An 18,125-nucleotide genomic window follows, 5' to 3' on the forward strand; every position below is an offset into this window, starting at 1 on the left:
ACCTCACCTTGGACAGGAAAGTGAGTATGAGGAGGAAGGCGTGGACTTAGGGGTATTTACTAGTGAAGTCAATGGGACGGTGGTTTGTTGTAGGAGTTGAGAGCAGCAAGCCTCTGTCTCATTGCCTGCAGGGCATGAAGTGCACTGCTTTGGGGTGGCATTCACTTCTCCTGTTGGGCACTTCTGAGTCTCGTAAATTAACTTACCCATCAGGGAGGGATATTGGCCATTAGCAATCTACCGTATTTTCATCTACAAATTTGGAAATGTTGTAAAATAATTGTAATACCCATTGTTAGGAGATGAGCATGCTGAACCACTACTGGTGGAAAAAATGATTTGGTAAAACTGAAAATGTTGCTATTTGATCCAATAATTCCACTCTGAAAAACCTACTTTAAGAATCAGAGGGGCTTCCCTGGTGGTGCAGTGGTTGAGAGTCCGCCTGCCGATGCAGGGGACACGGGTTCGTGCCCCGGTCCGGGAAGATCCCACATGCCGCGGGGCAGCTGGGCCTGTGAGCCATGGCCACTGAGCCTGCGCGTCCAGAGCCTGTGCTCCGCAACGGGAAAGGCCACAACAGTGAGAGGCTCGCGTACCGCAAATAAACAAACAAACAAACAAAAAAGAATCAGAAAAGAGGAAAGACTAATGCACAGTGGTGTTCAATAAGGCATAATTTGTAATAGAAAAAGTACAAAGAAAGAAGCAGCCCTAATGACAATTCACATTAGATTCTACCAAAAGTATAATGACACCATTAAAGTGATGTTTATGAATAATTTTTAGTGACATGAAAAAATACTGATAGAAAAAATAATAGTGAAAAAAGGCTGGATACAGAAATGTATTAACAGTGTGGTCTCAATTATGTAAATATACCCATGAATAGAAAAAAGTTGAGAAGGATATGCAGTGAAATGGTGAGAACAATTTATTTCTCAGTGTTAAAAACTGAGTGGTGGGACTTCCCTGGTGGCACAGTGGTTAAGAATCCACCTGCCAATGCAGAGGGCACAGGTTCGAGCCCTGGTCTGGAAAGATCCCACATGCCGCGGAGTAACTAAGCCTGTGCGCTACAACTACTGAGCCTGCGCTCTAGAGCCCGTGAGCCACAACTACTGGGCCTGTGTGCCACAACTACTGAAGCCCGCGTGCCTAGAGCCCACGTTCCACAACAAGAGAAGCCACCGCAATGAGAAGCCCGTGCACCGAAACGAAGAGTAACCCCCGCTCACTATAACTAGAGAAAGCCCGTGCGCAGCCAAAAATATAAATAAATAAATAATTTTTTTTTACATCTTTATTGGGGTATAATTGCTTTACAATGGTGTGTTAGTTTCTGCTTTATAACAAAGTGAATCAGTTATACATATACATATGTTCCCATATCTCTTCCCTCTTGCGTCTCCCTCCCTCCCACCCTCCCCATCCCACCCCTCCAGGCGGTCACAAAGCACCAAGCTGATCTCCCTGTTCTATGCGGCTGCTTCCCACTAGCTATCTACCTTACGTTTGGTAGTGTATATATGTCCATGCCTCTCTCTCGCTGTGTCACAGCTCACCCTTCCCCCTCCCCATATCCTCAAGTCCGTTCTCTAGTAGGTCTATGTCTTTATTCCTGTCTTACCCCTAGGTTCTTCATGACATTTTTTTTTCTTAAATTCCATATATATGTGTTAGCATACGGTATTTGTCTTTCTCTTTCTGACTTACTTCCCTCTGTATGACAGACTCTAGGTCTATCAATAAGTAAATTTAAAGAAAAAAAAAAAGGAACTGAGTGGTTTTCCTTTTCTTCCTGATCTTGTTATGTAGTATACAAATTCCTCACCATGAGTTTCCTCACAATCCTCTCAATCATAAACAGTAATGAATTTTAAATAATATAACTCGACTTGTTCATCTCTCCTTCTGGGAGCTCTTGGGCTCTTCAGCCTCCTATGGAGAAAAAGCCTTGCTTATTAGAAAAGTCCCAGCCGTGCCAAATATTTCTCTGGTGCACAGACAGGCTTTCTAAAGTGCCATGACCATTTCAGGCTCCTGTTTACCCAACAAGGATCATATACCTTTAAATCGCTTCCCCTCACTGACTGTCATCTGGCCAGGCCTTGTGTTTATCCTACATTAGAGGAAGGGCATGGCCAGGGCAGATGGCAGGCAGCGAGCACTTCTCCCTGCCACCCATCTTCATCCTCCTTGTCACTAGTTAAAGAAAAACAATCCACTTGGTTTGGACAAGAAACAGCCAGGGCCCCCAGCAATTGCCTTAGGTCTACTGCGTCTATGAATCCTTTAGAAAGTTGTGATAAGAACACCAGAATTCAATTCAGTCACTTGAAACTAAGTTTCTGACTCAGGCAAACTAATTATGGTAAGTCTCTTAACGTCTCTGAGCCTCAGTTCTCTTGGCTGGAAAATGGAGCTGCTGCAAACTGAGCTCAAATTCAGTGCTTAAGGCACCTGGCCCTGTCTCTGCCTCTTAAATGTTAGTGTCCTTGACCCTGTAGGCCTTAGGTAACTGAAGGATGCTGATGCTTGGTGGCTCTGATCTTTTCCGAGAGGGCCTCTCTTCCCCACCTCAACACACATACACACTCCACCATGAACTAAGCAAGAATGATAAAGGAATAGAAAAGGTGGTGAACTTGCGGAGACTGATTTACTATCTCTATATCTGAAAACCCAACAAACTTAAGAAATCTATATGTTTGAAGCCAGACCTGCCCAGGTCTTCAGTAAGAAAGTTTTGTTTTCAAAAACAGTAGAATGTAGTATATCTCAAACAATGGAATGCCTGGCAATAAAAAGGAAGGCAAACTACTAATAGATGCAACATAGATGAATCTTGAAATCATAATGCTGAGTGAAAGAAGCCAGGCAGGAGAATACATACTGCATGAGTCCATTGACATGCAATTCTAGAAAATGTAAACTAATGCATGATGACAGAAAGCAGACCAACGGTTCCCTGGACCCAGGTGCAGATGGAAAGATGGATTGCAAAGGAACAGGAGGAATCATAGAGGGGTGATAAAAGAAATTGATGTGGTTCATTGTACCTATAGTACGACTCAGAAAGTTGATTTTTTTTTTTTTTTTTTTTGGCTGTGCTGTGTGGCATGTGGGATCTTAGTTTCCCGACCAGGGTTTAAGCCTGTGCCTCCTGCAATGGAGGCACAGAGTCCTAACCACTGGATTGCCAGGGAATTCCCAGAAAGTTGATTTTTAAAAGAGCAGTCATGAGCGCTGGAGAGTGCAGGATGGGGAGTGACTGCTATTAAGTATGGGGGGTTTTCTTTGGGATTATGAAAATGTTCTAAAGCAGGTTCTGGTGATGGTTGCACAACTCTGTGAATATACTAAAACTACTGAACTGTACACTTTATTTTATTTATTTATTTTGAATATTTGAATTTTATTTAATTTATTATTTTATACAGCAGGTTCTTATTAGTTATCTATTTTATACATATTAGTGTATATATGTCAATCCCAATAGCCCAGTTCATCCCACACCCCCCCCCCCCCCCGCCCTGCCACTTTCCCTCCTTGGTGTCCATACGTTTTGAACTGTACACTTTAAATGGGTGAATGTATGGTATATGAATCATACCTCAATAAAGTTGTTAAACAAAAAACAATTATAGAGCTATAGTGATAGAAGTCAGAATAGTGGTGACCTCTGGGTGGAGTATTAATTGAAAAGGGATATTACAGAGCCTTCTACGGTGGTAGAAAATTGGCTTTATCTTGATATGAGTGGTAGTTACAGGGTGTTAAGCCTGAAACAAGTCATCAAGCTATATGCTTGAGATTTGTGCATTTTGCTATATATGTACCTTATGCTTCAATTTTTTCACTTAAATTCACTTTTAAAAATTACATAAAATAACTTTCATTTTTTTAAATGTGCAGTTCTGTGAGTTTTGACAAATGCATATAATCATGTAACTATCATGACAATGAAGATGTAAAACAGTTTCATCAACTCTAGAATTTCCCCCTGCTCTTTTAAATTCATCCTTTACCCCACCATGAGATGTGGCAACCACTGATCTGTTTTCTGTTCCTGTAATTTGCATTAAAAAATATTCTATAAAGAAGATAACAGAATATGTAGCCTTTTGGGTCTGGCTTCTTTGAAAATCATTTGCTTTGTTGTGCCTGTCAGAAATGTGTCCCTTTTATTGCTGAATAATGTTTGTATGATGAATGTACCACAGTTTGTTTATCCATTCACTAGATGAGGGACATTTAGATTATTTCCAGTTTTTGGTAATTTTTTTTTTTTTTTTTTTTTTTTTTTTGCGGTACGCGGGCCTCTCACCGCTGGGGCCCCTCCTGCTGCGGAGCACAGGCTCCGGAAGCGCAGGCTCAGCGGCCATGGCCCACGGGCCCAGCGGCTTTGCGGTATGTGGGATCCTCCTGGACCGGGGCATGAACCCGTGCCCCTGCATATCGGCAGGCGGACTCTCAACCACTGAGCCACCAGGGAATCCCGTTTTTGGTAATTTTGAATAAAGTTGCTATAAACAGCCATGTACAGGTGTTTGTGTGAACATAAGTTTTTTTTTTTTTAATTAATAAAATTAGTTAATTTAGGTGTTCATATATTAGGCTTTAAAGAAATCCCCCCCACCACCCCCAAAGAAAAGGGGACTTCCCTGGCAGTCCAGTGGTTAAGACTCCATGCTTCCCCTGCAGGGGGCACGGGTTTGATCCCTGGTCAGGGAACTAAGATCCCGTAGGCCATGGCCTAATTAAGGAAGTACTTAAACATAAGGTTTTTTTTTGGCTGCGTTGAGTCTTTGTTGCTTCGCCCAGGCTTTCTCTAGTTGCAGTGAGCCAGGGTTACTCTTCGTTGCGGTGCGCGGGCTTCTCATTGCGGTGGCTTCTCTTGTTGTGGAGCACAGGCTCTAGACGCGAGGGCTTCAGTAGTTGTGGCACGCAGGCTCAGTAGTTGTGGCGCACGGGCTTAGTTGCAGCATGTGGGATCTTCCCGGACCAGTGATCGAACCCGTGTCCCCTGAATTGGCAGGTGGATTCTCAACCACTGCGCCAGCAGGGAAGCCCCTGAGCATCTTTTAAAAATGTTTATTAGCTATTCAGATTTTCTGTGTATTGTCTATTCATTCTCTTTGTCCGTTTTTCTATTAAATTATCTTATTTTCCTTATTGGTTTTACAGAGTTCTTCATTTATTTTGAATACTGATTTTTTGTTAAATATGTTGCAACTATTTTATCCCACTCTTTTGCTTAGAAAAGACAAAGTTGAAAAAAAAAACTTTGGGGGCTTCCCTGGTGGCGCAGTAGTTGAGAGTCCGCCTGCCGATGCAGGGGACACGGGTTCGTGCCCAGGTCCGGGAAGATCCCACATGCCGCGGAGCGTCTAGGCCCGTGAGCCATGGCCGCTGAGCCTGCGCGTCCAGAGCCTGTGCTCCGCAACGGGAGAGGCCACAACAGTGAGAGGCCCGCGTACCGCAAAAACAAAAACAAAAACAAAAAAAACTTTGGGACTTCCCAAGTGGCGCAGTGGTTAAGAATCTGCCTGCCAATGCAGGGGACATGGGTTCAAGCTCTGGTTCCTGGTCCGGGAAGATCCCACATGCCGTGGAGCAACTAACCCCCTGCGCCACAACTACTGAGCCTGTCCTCTAGAGCCCACAAACTACAACTACTGAGCTCGCATGCCACCACTATTGAAGCCCGCGCACCTAGAGCCCATGCTCCACAAGAGAAGCCACCGCAACTAGAAGCCCGTGCACTGCGATGAAGAGTAGCCCTCGCTCAATACAACTAGAGAAAGCCCCCGTGCAGAAACGAAAACGCAACGCAGCCAAAATTAATTAATATATTAAAAAAACCCTACAGCTAGTGTCAATCTTATTAAAAAACCTTTATGGTATCTTTGTACATACAAGAGTTTAGAAATTTTAAGTTCTTGTTTTAATTTTCATGCCTGTTTTTGAGACTTTGGGAGGCAGGATAGTTCAGAGTAGCTCAAAGTACTGGGTCTGAAGTCAGAAGTTCCTAGCTTCCAATCCCACCTCTGCTATTTGCTAACAGTACACAGTGGGCAATGTGGTTGGTGCGAAAGCCCTTTCCGCATGTGTAGAAAAGGGAGAATAATATTTCTCACCCTCATTGTGAGGATTAACTGGATGGAGTGTATAAAATTAGCTCAATAATAATAATTACAGCTAACAGTTATTAATATTATGAGCATGACATTTTAGACATTTAGAAAACTGTAGGCCAGAAAGGGGAAGTGACTTGCCCAAAGACACGCGCAAAGGCGACCAGATCTTAACCTGGACGACTCCGGTAGAGCATTGTGCCCTGCCCGCTAGGCCCCGACCCCTAGGACCTCTGGGCCCAGGCAGCTGCCCTGGCCACAGTTGGAATCCCTGTGTATGAAGAGTGGGCCGTGCACGTGATGGGTGCGCGTGACGCAGAGGAGCAGGACTGAGAAGCAGGATGCGCCGGGATAGGGTAGTAGGTTCGCGCGGAAGGGGCGGGGCAGGTCAGGGGGCGGGGTTTAGTGGGAACCGATCTTGGGGCCAGAGCTTGGCTGCTACAGGTTCCCGCGGCGGCGCCCGCGAGGGACCCGGGCCGCGGGTGGAGGAGGAGGTGCGGGACGGCGGCGCTTGGCGATGGTGGGCGTCCCCGGAGCGGCCGCCTTCCAGCGTAAGCGGGGCGGGAAGGCGGGCGGCTGAGGGGGGCGTGTAAAGGCCTGCGGCTCCACAGGCGCGAGCTCCCGAGAGGCACCCGGCACGAGGCCAGGGTGGTAAACTGAGGCCCCAAGAAGGGCGGCGGATCCAAGGTCACGCGGCGGGCCGGGCCTTCCCGGGCTCCTGCGGCCGCCAGAGCTCTTCCTGCAGCGCTCGAGGGCTCGGAGCTCATGGCGTGCGCGAGTCTGTCGGGACCGCGGCCTCGGAGCCCCGGCCGGGCCGGTGTCCATCTAACTTGCCCGCGGACAAGAATTGTTTTGTTCTCCCTGTGTCGGGGTCACTAAGTCCGGCCCTGGAGAAATATTCCACACGCCCAATTTCGACGGATGTGTGGCGGATGGTGGAGGAGGCGAGGATGGCCCCTTTGAGGGGCCTGTTGAGTGCAGGCTCAGGGGTCTGACTGCCTTGGTTCACAGTCCGGCTCTTCTACTTACAGGCTGTGACCTTGGGTCTCTCCGAGCCTCAGTTACCTCTTTTGCAAAATGAGGGTGTGAAGAGCATCTCCAACCCCTCCCCACCCTGGTTCTGGGTTTTGTGAGGCCCGTTAGGAGGCTTGACACGGACTCTGGCACATACACAAGCGTGAAAACTGTCATTATTGTAGTTGCTGATAAACCTTAACCAGGGGGAACCTCACTCGAAAAAACTCGAAATTGGGCTCTGGTTGTGTGTGTGTTCGAGATTTTAATTTTGTCTTAGATTAGCCCTGCTTTATGATTCAATTGTTTTTCTTACCCCCATTTCTCCTTTTCAGCATTTATCTACTGTTCACCTAGACTTGTGAGATCCTTGGAGGAGGGGTGGGTCTCTTAATAATAACAATAAAATTTTAATTGTTTCTTGTTACAATAGTCATAATAACCAATATCTTTTGAGCAGAAGGCATTTTGCATTCTATTCATTTAATATTTATTAAATCATCTATTAAGTAAAAAGTACCATTTTGGCCCTGGGAATATAGCATCAAACTAGACAGACCAAACTCAAGCTTTGAGTTTAGTTGGGGGGAGGGGAGAGAGACCTTAAATGAGGAAACAGATAAAACCATTTTGCATGTTTTCTCTCATTTAACTCTGGTAATGTAATTAAGAGTTAAGTATTTGCGTATGCCCATTTTGCAGAGGATGAAACTGAGGAACAGGAGCTTCCACACATAAAGGGGAGGCTTTACACAGCCTCTCTTCTTTGTTTGATGGCCCTTAAATGTTGGATTGAAGAAATGCAAAGTAGGTGCACCCAGCTAATGCTTCTTCATGGTCAAGTTTGCAGTTGCTGTTTTTAATGGTTTGATCCATTCCTCTTGGAGCTTATAACTAAAGAGAGGCAGACAGAGGTGACCCTTAGGTCTGACAAAGGTACACTATCTCTGTATACTGAAAGGACCTTTTATCTGAAGTTAAAATTTTTATGCCCAAATCTCTTTTATGCAGTTTTCAGTTTAAAATAAACCCTAAAGTCCAATTTTTTGGTTCTGTTATGTAACTAAGGTTTGTTTATTCGTTTATTTATAGTGTTCCTAAGAGAATTCTTTATTATATTCCTAAGCAATGTACTCAGTATGCTTTTTCTTTTAATTTGGAAGTAATAGTAAGTTGCATTAAAATGTTGAGAGAATTTTTTAAAATGACGTTCTCATGATACAGTTAGATTCAACATTGACCATCTGCTAAGTACCAGGCCCTGTGCTGATGTAGGGCTTCCATAGATATGTAAGAGCAGACTCTTGCTTCTAGAAGCTTACCTATAGTCTTGATTGGCTGATGTTTTTAACTGAAACTAGGTAGAGAGAATGCAGGAGCTCAGAGTTCTTTGGGGAGATAGTCTAGGGTAGGGCCTCAGATGTTTTTAGTGTTGTTTATATCAGTAAATATGGTTGAGTATGCACACATATTTATGTGAATGTTTGTTTTAAATTACAGTGTAGACTGTATTATGTATATTTTATAACGTGCAAAAATAGACATTTTACAAAAGGATGAGCTAAAACAAATATAAGTAGAAGTTACAGTATTGTCTTTCCACACCCAAGTGTGTGAATGGTAACAATGCCCCCTGTGGTGGAGACCGTTGATCTTGTAGTCGGACCTTCCCCTCAACCCATGATGTCTGTTGAAATTCAGTTCTGGAGTTGTGCCTAGGTTGAAATCTTGGGGTCCAATCCTTACTAGCTTTGAGACCTTCAGCACTGCCTATCCTTTCTGTGCACTTTATTTTCCTCATCTGTAAAATCGAAATGATGAGAGTTCCTATCATCTCATTTGCAGTTTTATTGTGAAGATTGATAATATGTACATATTGGTATAATGTATATCTTAATATGTGTAAAGTACTTACACTGGGCTTGACACACTAGTTTGGGTGCTGTTAGTGGCTGAGGATACAAAGACGACTTGGAATCTCACAATTTAGTAGGGGTCCTGCACAAGTACATGGGTAATGATAAAGTGCTTTAAGTTCTCAAAGGCTTTTGGGAATGTAGAGTAGGCACAACTAAATGTTCTTCGAGGGTCCAAGTAAGGTTCAGGTAAGGAGGTGACATTTGAACCAGGCCTAAGAAGGAGAAGGGATTTTTCCAGAAGAATGAGGCTTGAACCTTATTGGCTGAGGGTATAGAGTGGAAACTGGGAGGCTGTTGAGGGTTGGTGGTAGTTCTCCAGATCTGGACCTGCAGGGAACCTGACTGAAGCTTGTATACCTTGTTAATAGATAAGTGATTTCGGGCTGGAGTTGTGCCTAGCGGTTGTGACAGCAAGGAAGCCTGTTCTAGAACTTTTCATTTTCAAAGCACAACAGCTCTTTCGTCTCTGGTGGCACTCATTCTGCCTTCTTAAGTTATCTAAGAATGTAAACCCCTAAATGTAAGCTCCTTGAGGGTTATAATAGTATCTGCATTTTTGTGATTTTATTTTGCCTAGCAAGGTAAGTGCGAAGTCCATAAATGGGGAGAAAGGTATGTAAATCCTTGAACCTACAAAGAATTCTGAACAGTTACAAGTGGAATGATAAATGACCATACTCATTAATGAAAAGCTCACAAATATTTTACGGTAGATAAGCATCACTATTCAAAAGGGGTGAGAACTGTCATGTTCAGTAACTCTCTCTTTATCTGTCACTTACCCATTAGAATGAAAGAAGAGATGAGAAAGTGCACCAGAAAGACTTCTCTGAGGTTGGATTAGATGCCTTCTATTTGTTCCTCTAGGTCTACTCTCCGTCCTTTCCCACCCTGGGAAGCTGACTTACTTAGACTACATCAACTAGTTTCCTTCCCACCTGAGGTTATGGAATTGAATTACCCTGCTCCCTTCCTCTGGATGTTGTCTCTGACTAGCTGTGTCCCTTGATTGAAGATTGCTATTCTAAAGGTGGTTCTCTCTATGTGCGTGATTGCTCTTTCTAGGTTTGGAAAGTGTGCCTTTACTTTGTTCCTCAGGCTTAGATGTACTGTCACGAGTCTCAGGGTACTTAACCGAGCCCAACTCATAGCAGATTTAAAGCAACAAATGCACTTGGAGAGGAGAGAGGCTACCCCAGGTAAGGATACTACCCCCAATGAGAGACAGGGTCTCATCCTTTCCTGTGGTCATTACCTGCTATGCCACATTGATGTATTCAGTCATTTTCCTCCCAAACTATTGGATATGAAAAAAAATGGAATAAGATTAAAAACACCCATAATCTGTGACCACACAATCAAGACTAGTTAAATTGCAGTTAGTAGCCTGTTTAAAAAGGCAGGGATGTACATGAGGTAGGTTGTTTGGCATAATGGAAAAAGCAGAATTTGGAGGCAGACTTTGAGTTTGAGGCCCTGTTCTACTGGGAAGTATTCAACCTCTGAGACTCAGTTGTTTGTTTGTTTAATCTGTAAATGAGGATAACTCCTGCCTAATAATAATAGTAATAATAACTAATATTGAATGTTTATTTTGGGACAGATACCATGCCAAGCTTATACTCATCTTTTGCCTTTTAATCCTTCGTTCTTTTAGTTAGATTATATATCCTTATTTTACAAATTTTATAGATTAGGAAATTGACTCAGATGTCATAGAGCTAATAAATGACCAAGCCCAGATTAAAATCTAGATCTTTTGTGACTGCAGAGCCAGAGTTCTTAACATTAAGGTAGCTGCTGAAAGCTTTTAGACAGGAAGAGTGGTTTATTTATTTATTTGTTTTTAATTATTAGGGTTTTCCTTTAAGGGACATTTATTAGTTTTTAGGATGGATTTTTATGTATTTATTTGGCTGCGTCAGGTCTTAGTTGCAGCACACAGGACCTTTCGTTGCTGCGTGCAGGCTTCTCTCTAGTTGTGGTGCGCAGGCTCTAGAGTGCATGGGCTCAGTAGTTGCGGTGCGTGGGCTTAGTTGCCCCACTGCATGTGGGATATTAGTTCCCTAACCAGGGATTGAACCCATGTCCCCTGCATTGGATGGCAGATTCTTAACCACTGGACCACCAAGGAAGTCCCAGGAAGGGTGGTTTAAATGATAGTATACTGAATGTAGCACTAGGATAAAGATGAATTAATTCACTAAGTTCATACTTCCTCCAGGGTAAGGAAAGCAGGAGGAAAGAGGTGGGGAAGTAAGATTTCTCACCTGCCAGTTTTAGCTTCAATCCTTAGGTTTTTTAAAATTAATTATTTTATTAATTAAAAAAAATTTTTTTTTTGGCTGCGTTGGGTCTTCGTTGCTGTGTGCGCAGGCTTTCTCTAGTTGTGGCGAGTGGGGGCTACTCTTTGTTGTGGAGCACAGGCTCTAGGTGTGTGGGCTTCAGTAGTTGTGGCACACAGGCTGTAGAGCGCAGGCTCAGTAGTTGCGGCACAGGGCCTTAGTTGCTCCGCGGCATGTGGGATCTTCCCAGACCAGGGCTCAAACCTGTGTCCCCTGCATTGGCAGGCGGATTCTTAACCACTGCGCTACCAGGGAAGCCCAATCCTTAGTTTTAGAGTATTGTTTTGAACCTCATTATAGAAAATGATCACTCAATTGTAAAGATTTACTTAAAATCGCTGTAAGTTTGAAGGCTGAGGGAGAATCTCTGCCCTAGTTATAGTTTCTGCTTGAGTAAGATTAGGGCCTACTAGCACTGTATTGACTGGCCCCATGTGCAATATGAGTTAGTACAGCCTGTCTCTGGGTTTTATTATGGCTGGTTAAGTAGCTTTTGCTTCTGTCTCTGGTTTCTCTCTCTGGCCCCTCAAAGGCCTTGAGGCTATCTGAAATTATAGGAGCTGGGGTATCATAAATTAAACTTGTAAAATGAGTCTAGCAGATATGTCAACTGAATCTGACTTTAAGTCCGGTTTAATTCTTTAAAAAAATGTTTTTGCTAGATTTTCTGCTGGGCACTTTTCATGTATGTTATCTCATGTAATTCTTAGAACATCCTTGAGAGGGAGTTAGTATCTCTGTTTTACAAACGAGGAAATAAGGCTCAGAGAAGTTAAATAAATTCCCCTAGGTCACACAGTTAACCAGCAGCAGATAACACTATTCCCACTTAGTTCAGTCCTGATATTGAATTCATTGAGATCTGAGTCCAAAACCCACTATTTTTTACTTTCTATCACGTGGCTCCTTGTTTTTACCAGGTAAGCTAAAGGTTTTTAGACATGTGTTCCCAAGGATACCAGTGCTCCCTGAATATACTTGATTTCCCATCATTTTTTTTCAACAACTTTCTTTCCCTAACATCTAAAATATTCTGTGGATGGATATGATTTAAAGATTGCTGTATTAGATCTTGGTCTTGTTTAGAGGTATCCTGAATTGGCCTTAGTGATGAATTAAAAACAAAAAAAAAGGCAGCAGAAACTCTCAGCATATTTTACCAATTCATTCCATATGTTTCCTGATTTTAGCAGTGAAGCAGATGATGGCAGTGAACATCAAAAGCCCAAGAAATGTCCATGCTAATTTTACGTGGCCCTGTGAGGAGCTGTCAAATATGGATCATCAAATGTAGTATATGGACTATGCAGTGAACCTTTACTTTGGAATGTGGCTCTTTAAAATATGATTCTACCCCTCTATTTTGTATTGCTGTAATCAAATGCAGAAATCAAAGTAAAATTCAGAGTAACTCAGAGCTAGGTAACCTTCTGTCTGAATTGATAGCTTTGGAGTTGGCTAGACCTTTCAATTAAATTAGCTGATGGCAACAAATATGTAATCTGACCTCTCGACCAACTCAAGTGAAATGTTAATACCAGGCATAGCACAGCTCCCTTGACACACTACTTTGACCTTTTCCTCTCCTACAGATGTGTTTCCCTTATTCCTTTGTTAACTTAGCCATCTTCATGCAGAGGTCCTGCCTGCTTTTAATTTTTCAAAGCCACATGAGAACAGACATTGAAATAGCACAGATTTATTCATTTTTACCTTATATCCCTAGAGCTACACTAATCAAAATCACCATTTCCTCTAATTCACATATAGTTTTTAGCTAGTTTACTGTCTGCTTACCACTATCCAACCTCTCCCCCTCCCCAACCCCCCATAAAAGCTAAAATACTAGTGATTTTTTTTCTTTTTTGGCTGCCTTGGGTCTTTGTTGCTGCGCGCAGGCTTTCTCTAGTTGCGGCGAGCGGGGGCTACTCTTGGTTGCAGTGTGCGGGCTTCTCACTGCAGTGGCTTCTCCTGTTGCGGAGCATGGGCTCTAGGCATGTGAGCTTCAGTAGTTGCAGCACGTGGGCTCAGTAGTTGTGGCTCACAGGCTCCAGAGTGCAAGGTCAGTTGTTGTGGCGCATGGGCTTAGTTGCTCTGCGGCATGTGGGATCTTCCCGGACCAGGGATCGAACCCTTGTCCCCTGCATTGGCAGGCAGATTCTTAACCACTGCGCCACCAGGGAAGTCCACTAGTGACATTTTTATCCACCAAAAATATGGCAGGATTTTTTTGTCCTTAATATTGAGAAAGTGTGATTCATTTTGTTTCCCTCTTGAGACGTGGAGTCAACTTCACAGGGAGGAGGCAGGCAGAAAGCAAGCTCTCTTTATGGCCGAGATTAAAGGTAGAGGTGGCTTAGGAGAGGCAAGTTCTGAGTGGTGAAGGAGAGGTAGGGGATGAGGTGATGATGGTCTTAGCTCCCCTGGCATTCATCCAATAGCTGCCTGGAGCTGCTAGGAACTCAGGAGCTATAGTTTTCATAAGCTCCTCCTTAATTTTCCCTTGATGGGTTGGTCTGCCTCAGTGGTTTAAACTATACTCTCATTTCTTCTTAAATATATTACACCATACTGTGTTAGAAAAACACAAACATATTCAAGGGTGGTGATCACATTATTTCAAAAACCACTTTTTTTTTTTTTACTCCTTTTTCTTTTTTTTTTCAAACTTTGTATTTTGACATAATTTCAAACTTAGGAAAAAGTTGCAAGAATGTTATTAAAATTCCTGTATGCCATTCACCTTGATTCCCCAAATGTCAGCATTTTACTATATTTTCTATATTCTTTTTATACATGCATATTATTTTTTGGAACTGTATTTTAGAGTAAGCTACAAATGTGATACTTCTTTACCATAAATAAGGTAATGTATATTTCCAATAAACTAGGACATTCTCTTACGTAACCACAGCAATATACTTACCAAAATCGGGAAATACAGATTTGATACAATATTATTATCTAATATACGGACTTTATTCAAATTTTGCCATTTTTTCCAATAATGTTCTTTTTAAAAAAATTTATTTATGTATTTATATTTTATTTTTGGCTGTGTTGGGTCTTCGTTGTGGCGAGCGGGGTCTACTCTTTGTTGCAGTGTGTGGACTTCTCACTGCGGTGGCTTCTCTTGTTGTGGAGCACGGGCTCTAGGCGCACAGGCTTCAGTAGTTGTGGCATGCAGGCTCAGGAGTTATGGCTCATGAGCTTAGTTGCTCCGCGGGATGTGGGATCTTCCCGGACCAAGGCTCGAACCCATGTCCGCTGCATTGGCAGGAGAATTCTTAATCTCTTAACCACTGCGCCGCCAGGGAAGTCCCTTCAAACTTTTATCCATTGGTGGTAGCATCTATTGATGATGTTTGCCTGAGTCAGTTATTACTCTGATAGTTGTGCTGTGATTTTCTATGAGTTATTCTTTGCTTTTTAGTTAATATTCTACTGCAGAGCATTTTCTAACCCTTATTTGTATGTATCGGGTTGGCCAAAAATTGCCTTCGGTTTTTAAGTAAAAATAAAAGATACATTTTGCATTTTCACTAAGAACCTTATTTATTTATTTATTTTGCGGTACGCGGGCCTCTCACTGTTGTGGCCTCTACCGTTGCGGAGCATAGGCTCCGGACGCGCAGGCTCAGTGGCCATGGCTCACGGGTCCAGCCGCTCCGCGGCATGTGGTATCTTCCCGGACCGGGGCACGAACCCGTGTCCCCTGCATCGGCAGGCGTACTCTCAACCACTGCGCCACCAGGGAAGCCCCCATTAAGAGAATTTTGTAAAGATCAAAAGAAATAGAAATCTGAAGGTGCAATGTCTGGTGAATACAGCGGATGAATCAGAACTTCCCAGCCAAGCTGTAACAGTTTTTGCCTGGTCATCAAAGAAACATGCAGTCTTGCATTATCTCGATGGAAGATTATGTGTTTTCTGTTGACTCATTCTGGACGCTTGTTGTTGAGTTATGCTTTCAGTTTTTCTAATTGGGAGCAGTACTTGTTGGAATTAATCATATGGTTTTTGGGAAGGAGCTCATAATGGAGAGCTCCCTTCCAATCCCACTATATACACAACATCACCTTCTTTGGATGAAGGCTGGCCTTTGGTGTGGTTGGTGGTGGTTCATTTTGCTTGCCCCACGGTCTCTTCCATTCCACATTATTTTACTCTATCCACTTTTCATTGCCTGTCACAATTTTGTTTTAAAAACGGAACGTTTTCATTACGTTTCAGTAGAGAATCGCATGCAGAAATAAGGTCAAGGTTTTTTTCATTTAACTTATCTGGAACCCACACATCAAAGTGATGAACATAACCAAGCTGGTGGAAATGATTTTCAATGCTTGATATGGATATTTGGGTATGTCAGCTGTCTCCCGCGTCATATAACATTGATTGTTTTCAATTAATGTCTCGATTTGATCGCTATCAACTTCATCTGGCCTACCCGACCGTGGAGCATCCTCCAGCGAGAAATCTCCAGTACAAAACTTTGCAAACCACTTTTGACGCATTCGATCAGTCGCAGCACCTTCGCCATACATTGCACAAATCATTTTTTGCATTTCGGTTGCATTTTTACCTTTCTTGAAATAATACAGCATAATATGCCAGAAATGTTGCTTTTTTCTTCCACCTTCAATATTAAAATGGCTACACAAAAATTCACCAACTTTGATAAGTTTTTTTTAAATACATACTGATATGACAGCTGTCACATACAATCTAACAAATTGTTTGGAATGAAGTTAAAGACAGCTAAGTGCTACTAGACCCATCTTACGGAAAAAACTGAATGAACCTTTTTGCCAACTCGATATGGATTCTTATTTTATGTAGCAGGTTATAATCTGTTACCATCGTTATTTATTGTGTTTTTCACATTGTCCCAGATTTGGCAGTGGGAACCCCTTCAAGCTAGCTTTTGACAAGTTCCCAACATTCTTGGACTACTTCCTTACTTTTTGGCGCAAAAAAGATATTCCAGGCTTATCTTCCTACCAGAGCATTGGAATCAGCCATTTCTCCAAGATATTTCTCTCCTAATTCCTGTTAGTGGAGAAAATTATTTAGAAATCAAGATGTGGTTGTTGTATGTGCTCATTGCTATGGGATGTTATTGCTTCCAGATCCTTTTAATGGGCAGAGCTAAAAAATCTATGTATATATGTACACATACATATATATACACGCATATATCTAAATTTCTATTTTTATCTACATGTAATAAAAACTGAAACTGAGCAAAGGGCTCCTATGTCCATGGTGCAGAAAGCCGAACTCTGACAGTGGTAGTTTGCAGCAAAGTAAGGATTTATTACAGGGCACCAAGCAAGGGAGTCGGATCCAAACCCACCTGGTCTTTGAGCTCCCGTTGCGGAGCACAGGCTCTGGACACGCAGGCTCAGTGGCCATGGCTCACGGGCCCAGCTGCTCTGTGGCATGTGGGATCTTCCCGGACCGGGGCACGAACCCGTGTCCCCTGCATCGGCAGGCGGACTCTCAACCACTGCGCCACCAGGGAAGCCCTGTGACATTTCTTAATTGTAGTTTTGGGAGTCAGGACGTCTCTGGTTTACGATTCTCCAGCCAAAGTGATCCATGGCTCGGGGATCTGTTAGCTCAATTTGTGCTGGAGGAACAACCTGAGTTTGTATGTTAATGATAATGTTTATAACAGCAGTTTTAGTTCGTTAATGCTTTTATCAACAATAGCAGTTTTACTCATCTGACTATGGTTGATTAGTGTTCAGTTAGCACAGGATTGAGGTCAGAGGGGACAAGAAAGGGAATAAAGTTTTGGATAGATTAATCATAATCTTGATAAGGGTACTTGGTTTCAGAACTGTGTGTTCAGACTAATACTTCCAATACCACAAACTTCGTTTAGCCTTTATCCTTTCCATATTTTTAAGTCCCTTCACTTACCTAGGGATTGTAAGCCTGACTCACATAATCCACAATATATTTTACTTATTTGCCCAAACCTAGAATATAAATATAAATATATAGCTCCAAGATTGCTAACCCATGTTACCGTGAAGTTCAGTTTGTAAACCTCTTTGATTACAGGTTTTTTTGTTTGTTTTTAGTCTGAGGGTATATGGTCAATGTATTGTGTATAGAAGTTACTTTGGGGTAGCTCCTCAATGATTTAAGATGTAATTCAACCTACAGAAATTTGATGTATACTTTTTTTTTTTAGGCCATGTGGTGCCTTGCGGTACTTTAGTTCCCTGACAAGGGATTGAACTTGGGCCATGGTAGTGAAAGCGCTGAGTCCTAACCACTGGACTGCCAGGGAATTGCCAATAAATCTCAGTATTTCTGTTCACCTTTTGGAAGCGCATTTGATTGACTCTCAGCCATGGAGTGTCTTCCTTACCCTGGGTGAATAGTTTTTAAATTTTATATGGTTGTAGTAATTTGCAGCTGTTGGCTTGCTGGTTTTGGCACATAGTGAAAATTTTCCTTCTTTTTTTTTTTCTTGTGAAAAAGGCAGAGTGATTTGCTACTGAGTGGTTTGCCTTTCAAACTCCAAAGAAGGAATTTGAGTGTTGCTTATTTCTCAGATATATTTGTAGGTGAGAACTATAGGTTTCCCTTTTGGGGGTTTTGGAACAGGGAGAACAGGAGGAATGAAGTAGGAGATGATGAATGAAAGTCAAATAATGGTGACTACCAGAGTGAGCACTGTCAAAATAATA

General features: G+C 42.6%; 1 protein-coding gene across 2 annotated transcripts in view; it reads left to right on the forward strand.

Moving 5' to 3' along the window:
* Positions 1-6,585: 6,585 nt before the first annotated feature.
* CBFA2T2 (CBFA2/RUNX1 partner transcriptional co-repressor 2) overlaps positions 6,586-18,125 on the forward strand; it is a 164,130-nt gene continuing 152,590 nt past the window's right edge. For both annotated transcript variants that reach the window (XM_024743180.1, XM_024743181.1), the window contains exon 1: positions 6,586-6,691. In XM_024743180.1, coding sequence (XP_024598948.1) covers positions 6,658-6,691 — 34 coding nt within the window. In that variant the 5' untranslated portion in view covers positions 6,586-6,657. The remainder of the gene's footprint in view (positions 6,692-18,125) is intronic.

Source organism: Neophocaena asiaeorientalis, unplaced genomic scaffold, assembly GCF_003031525.2.
Source record: "Neophocaena asiaeorientalis asiaeorientalis breed wild unplaced genomic scaffold, Neophocaena_asiaeorientalis_V1.1 scaffold82, whole genome shotgun sequence".
Lineage (NCBI taxonomy): Eukaryota > Metazoa > Chordata > Mammalia > Artiodactyla > Phocoenidae > Neophocaena > Neophocaena asiaeorientalis.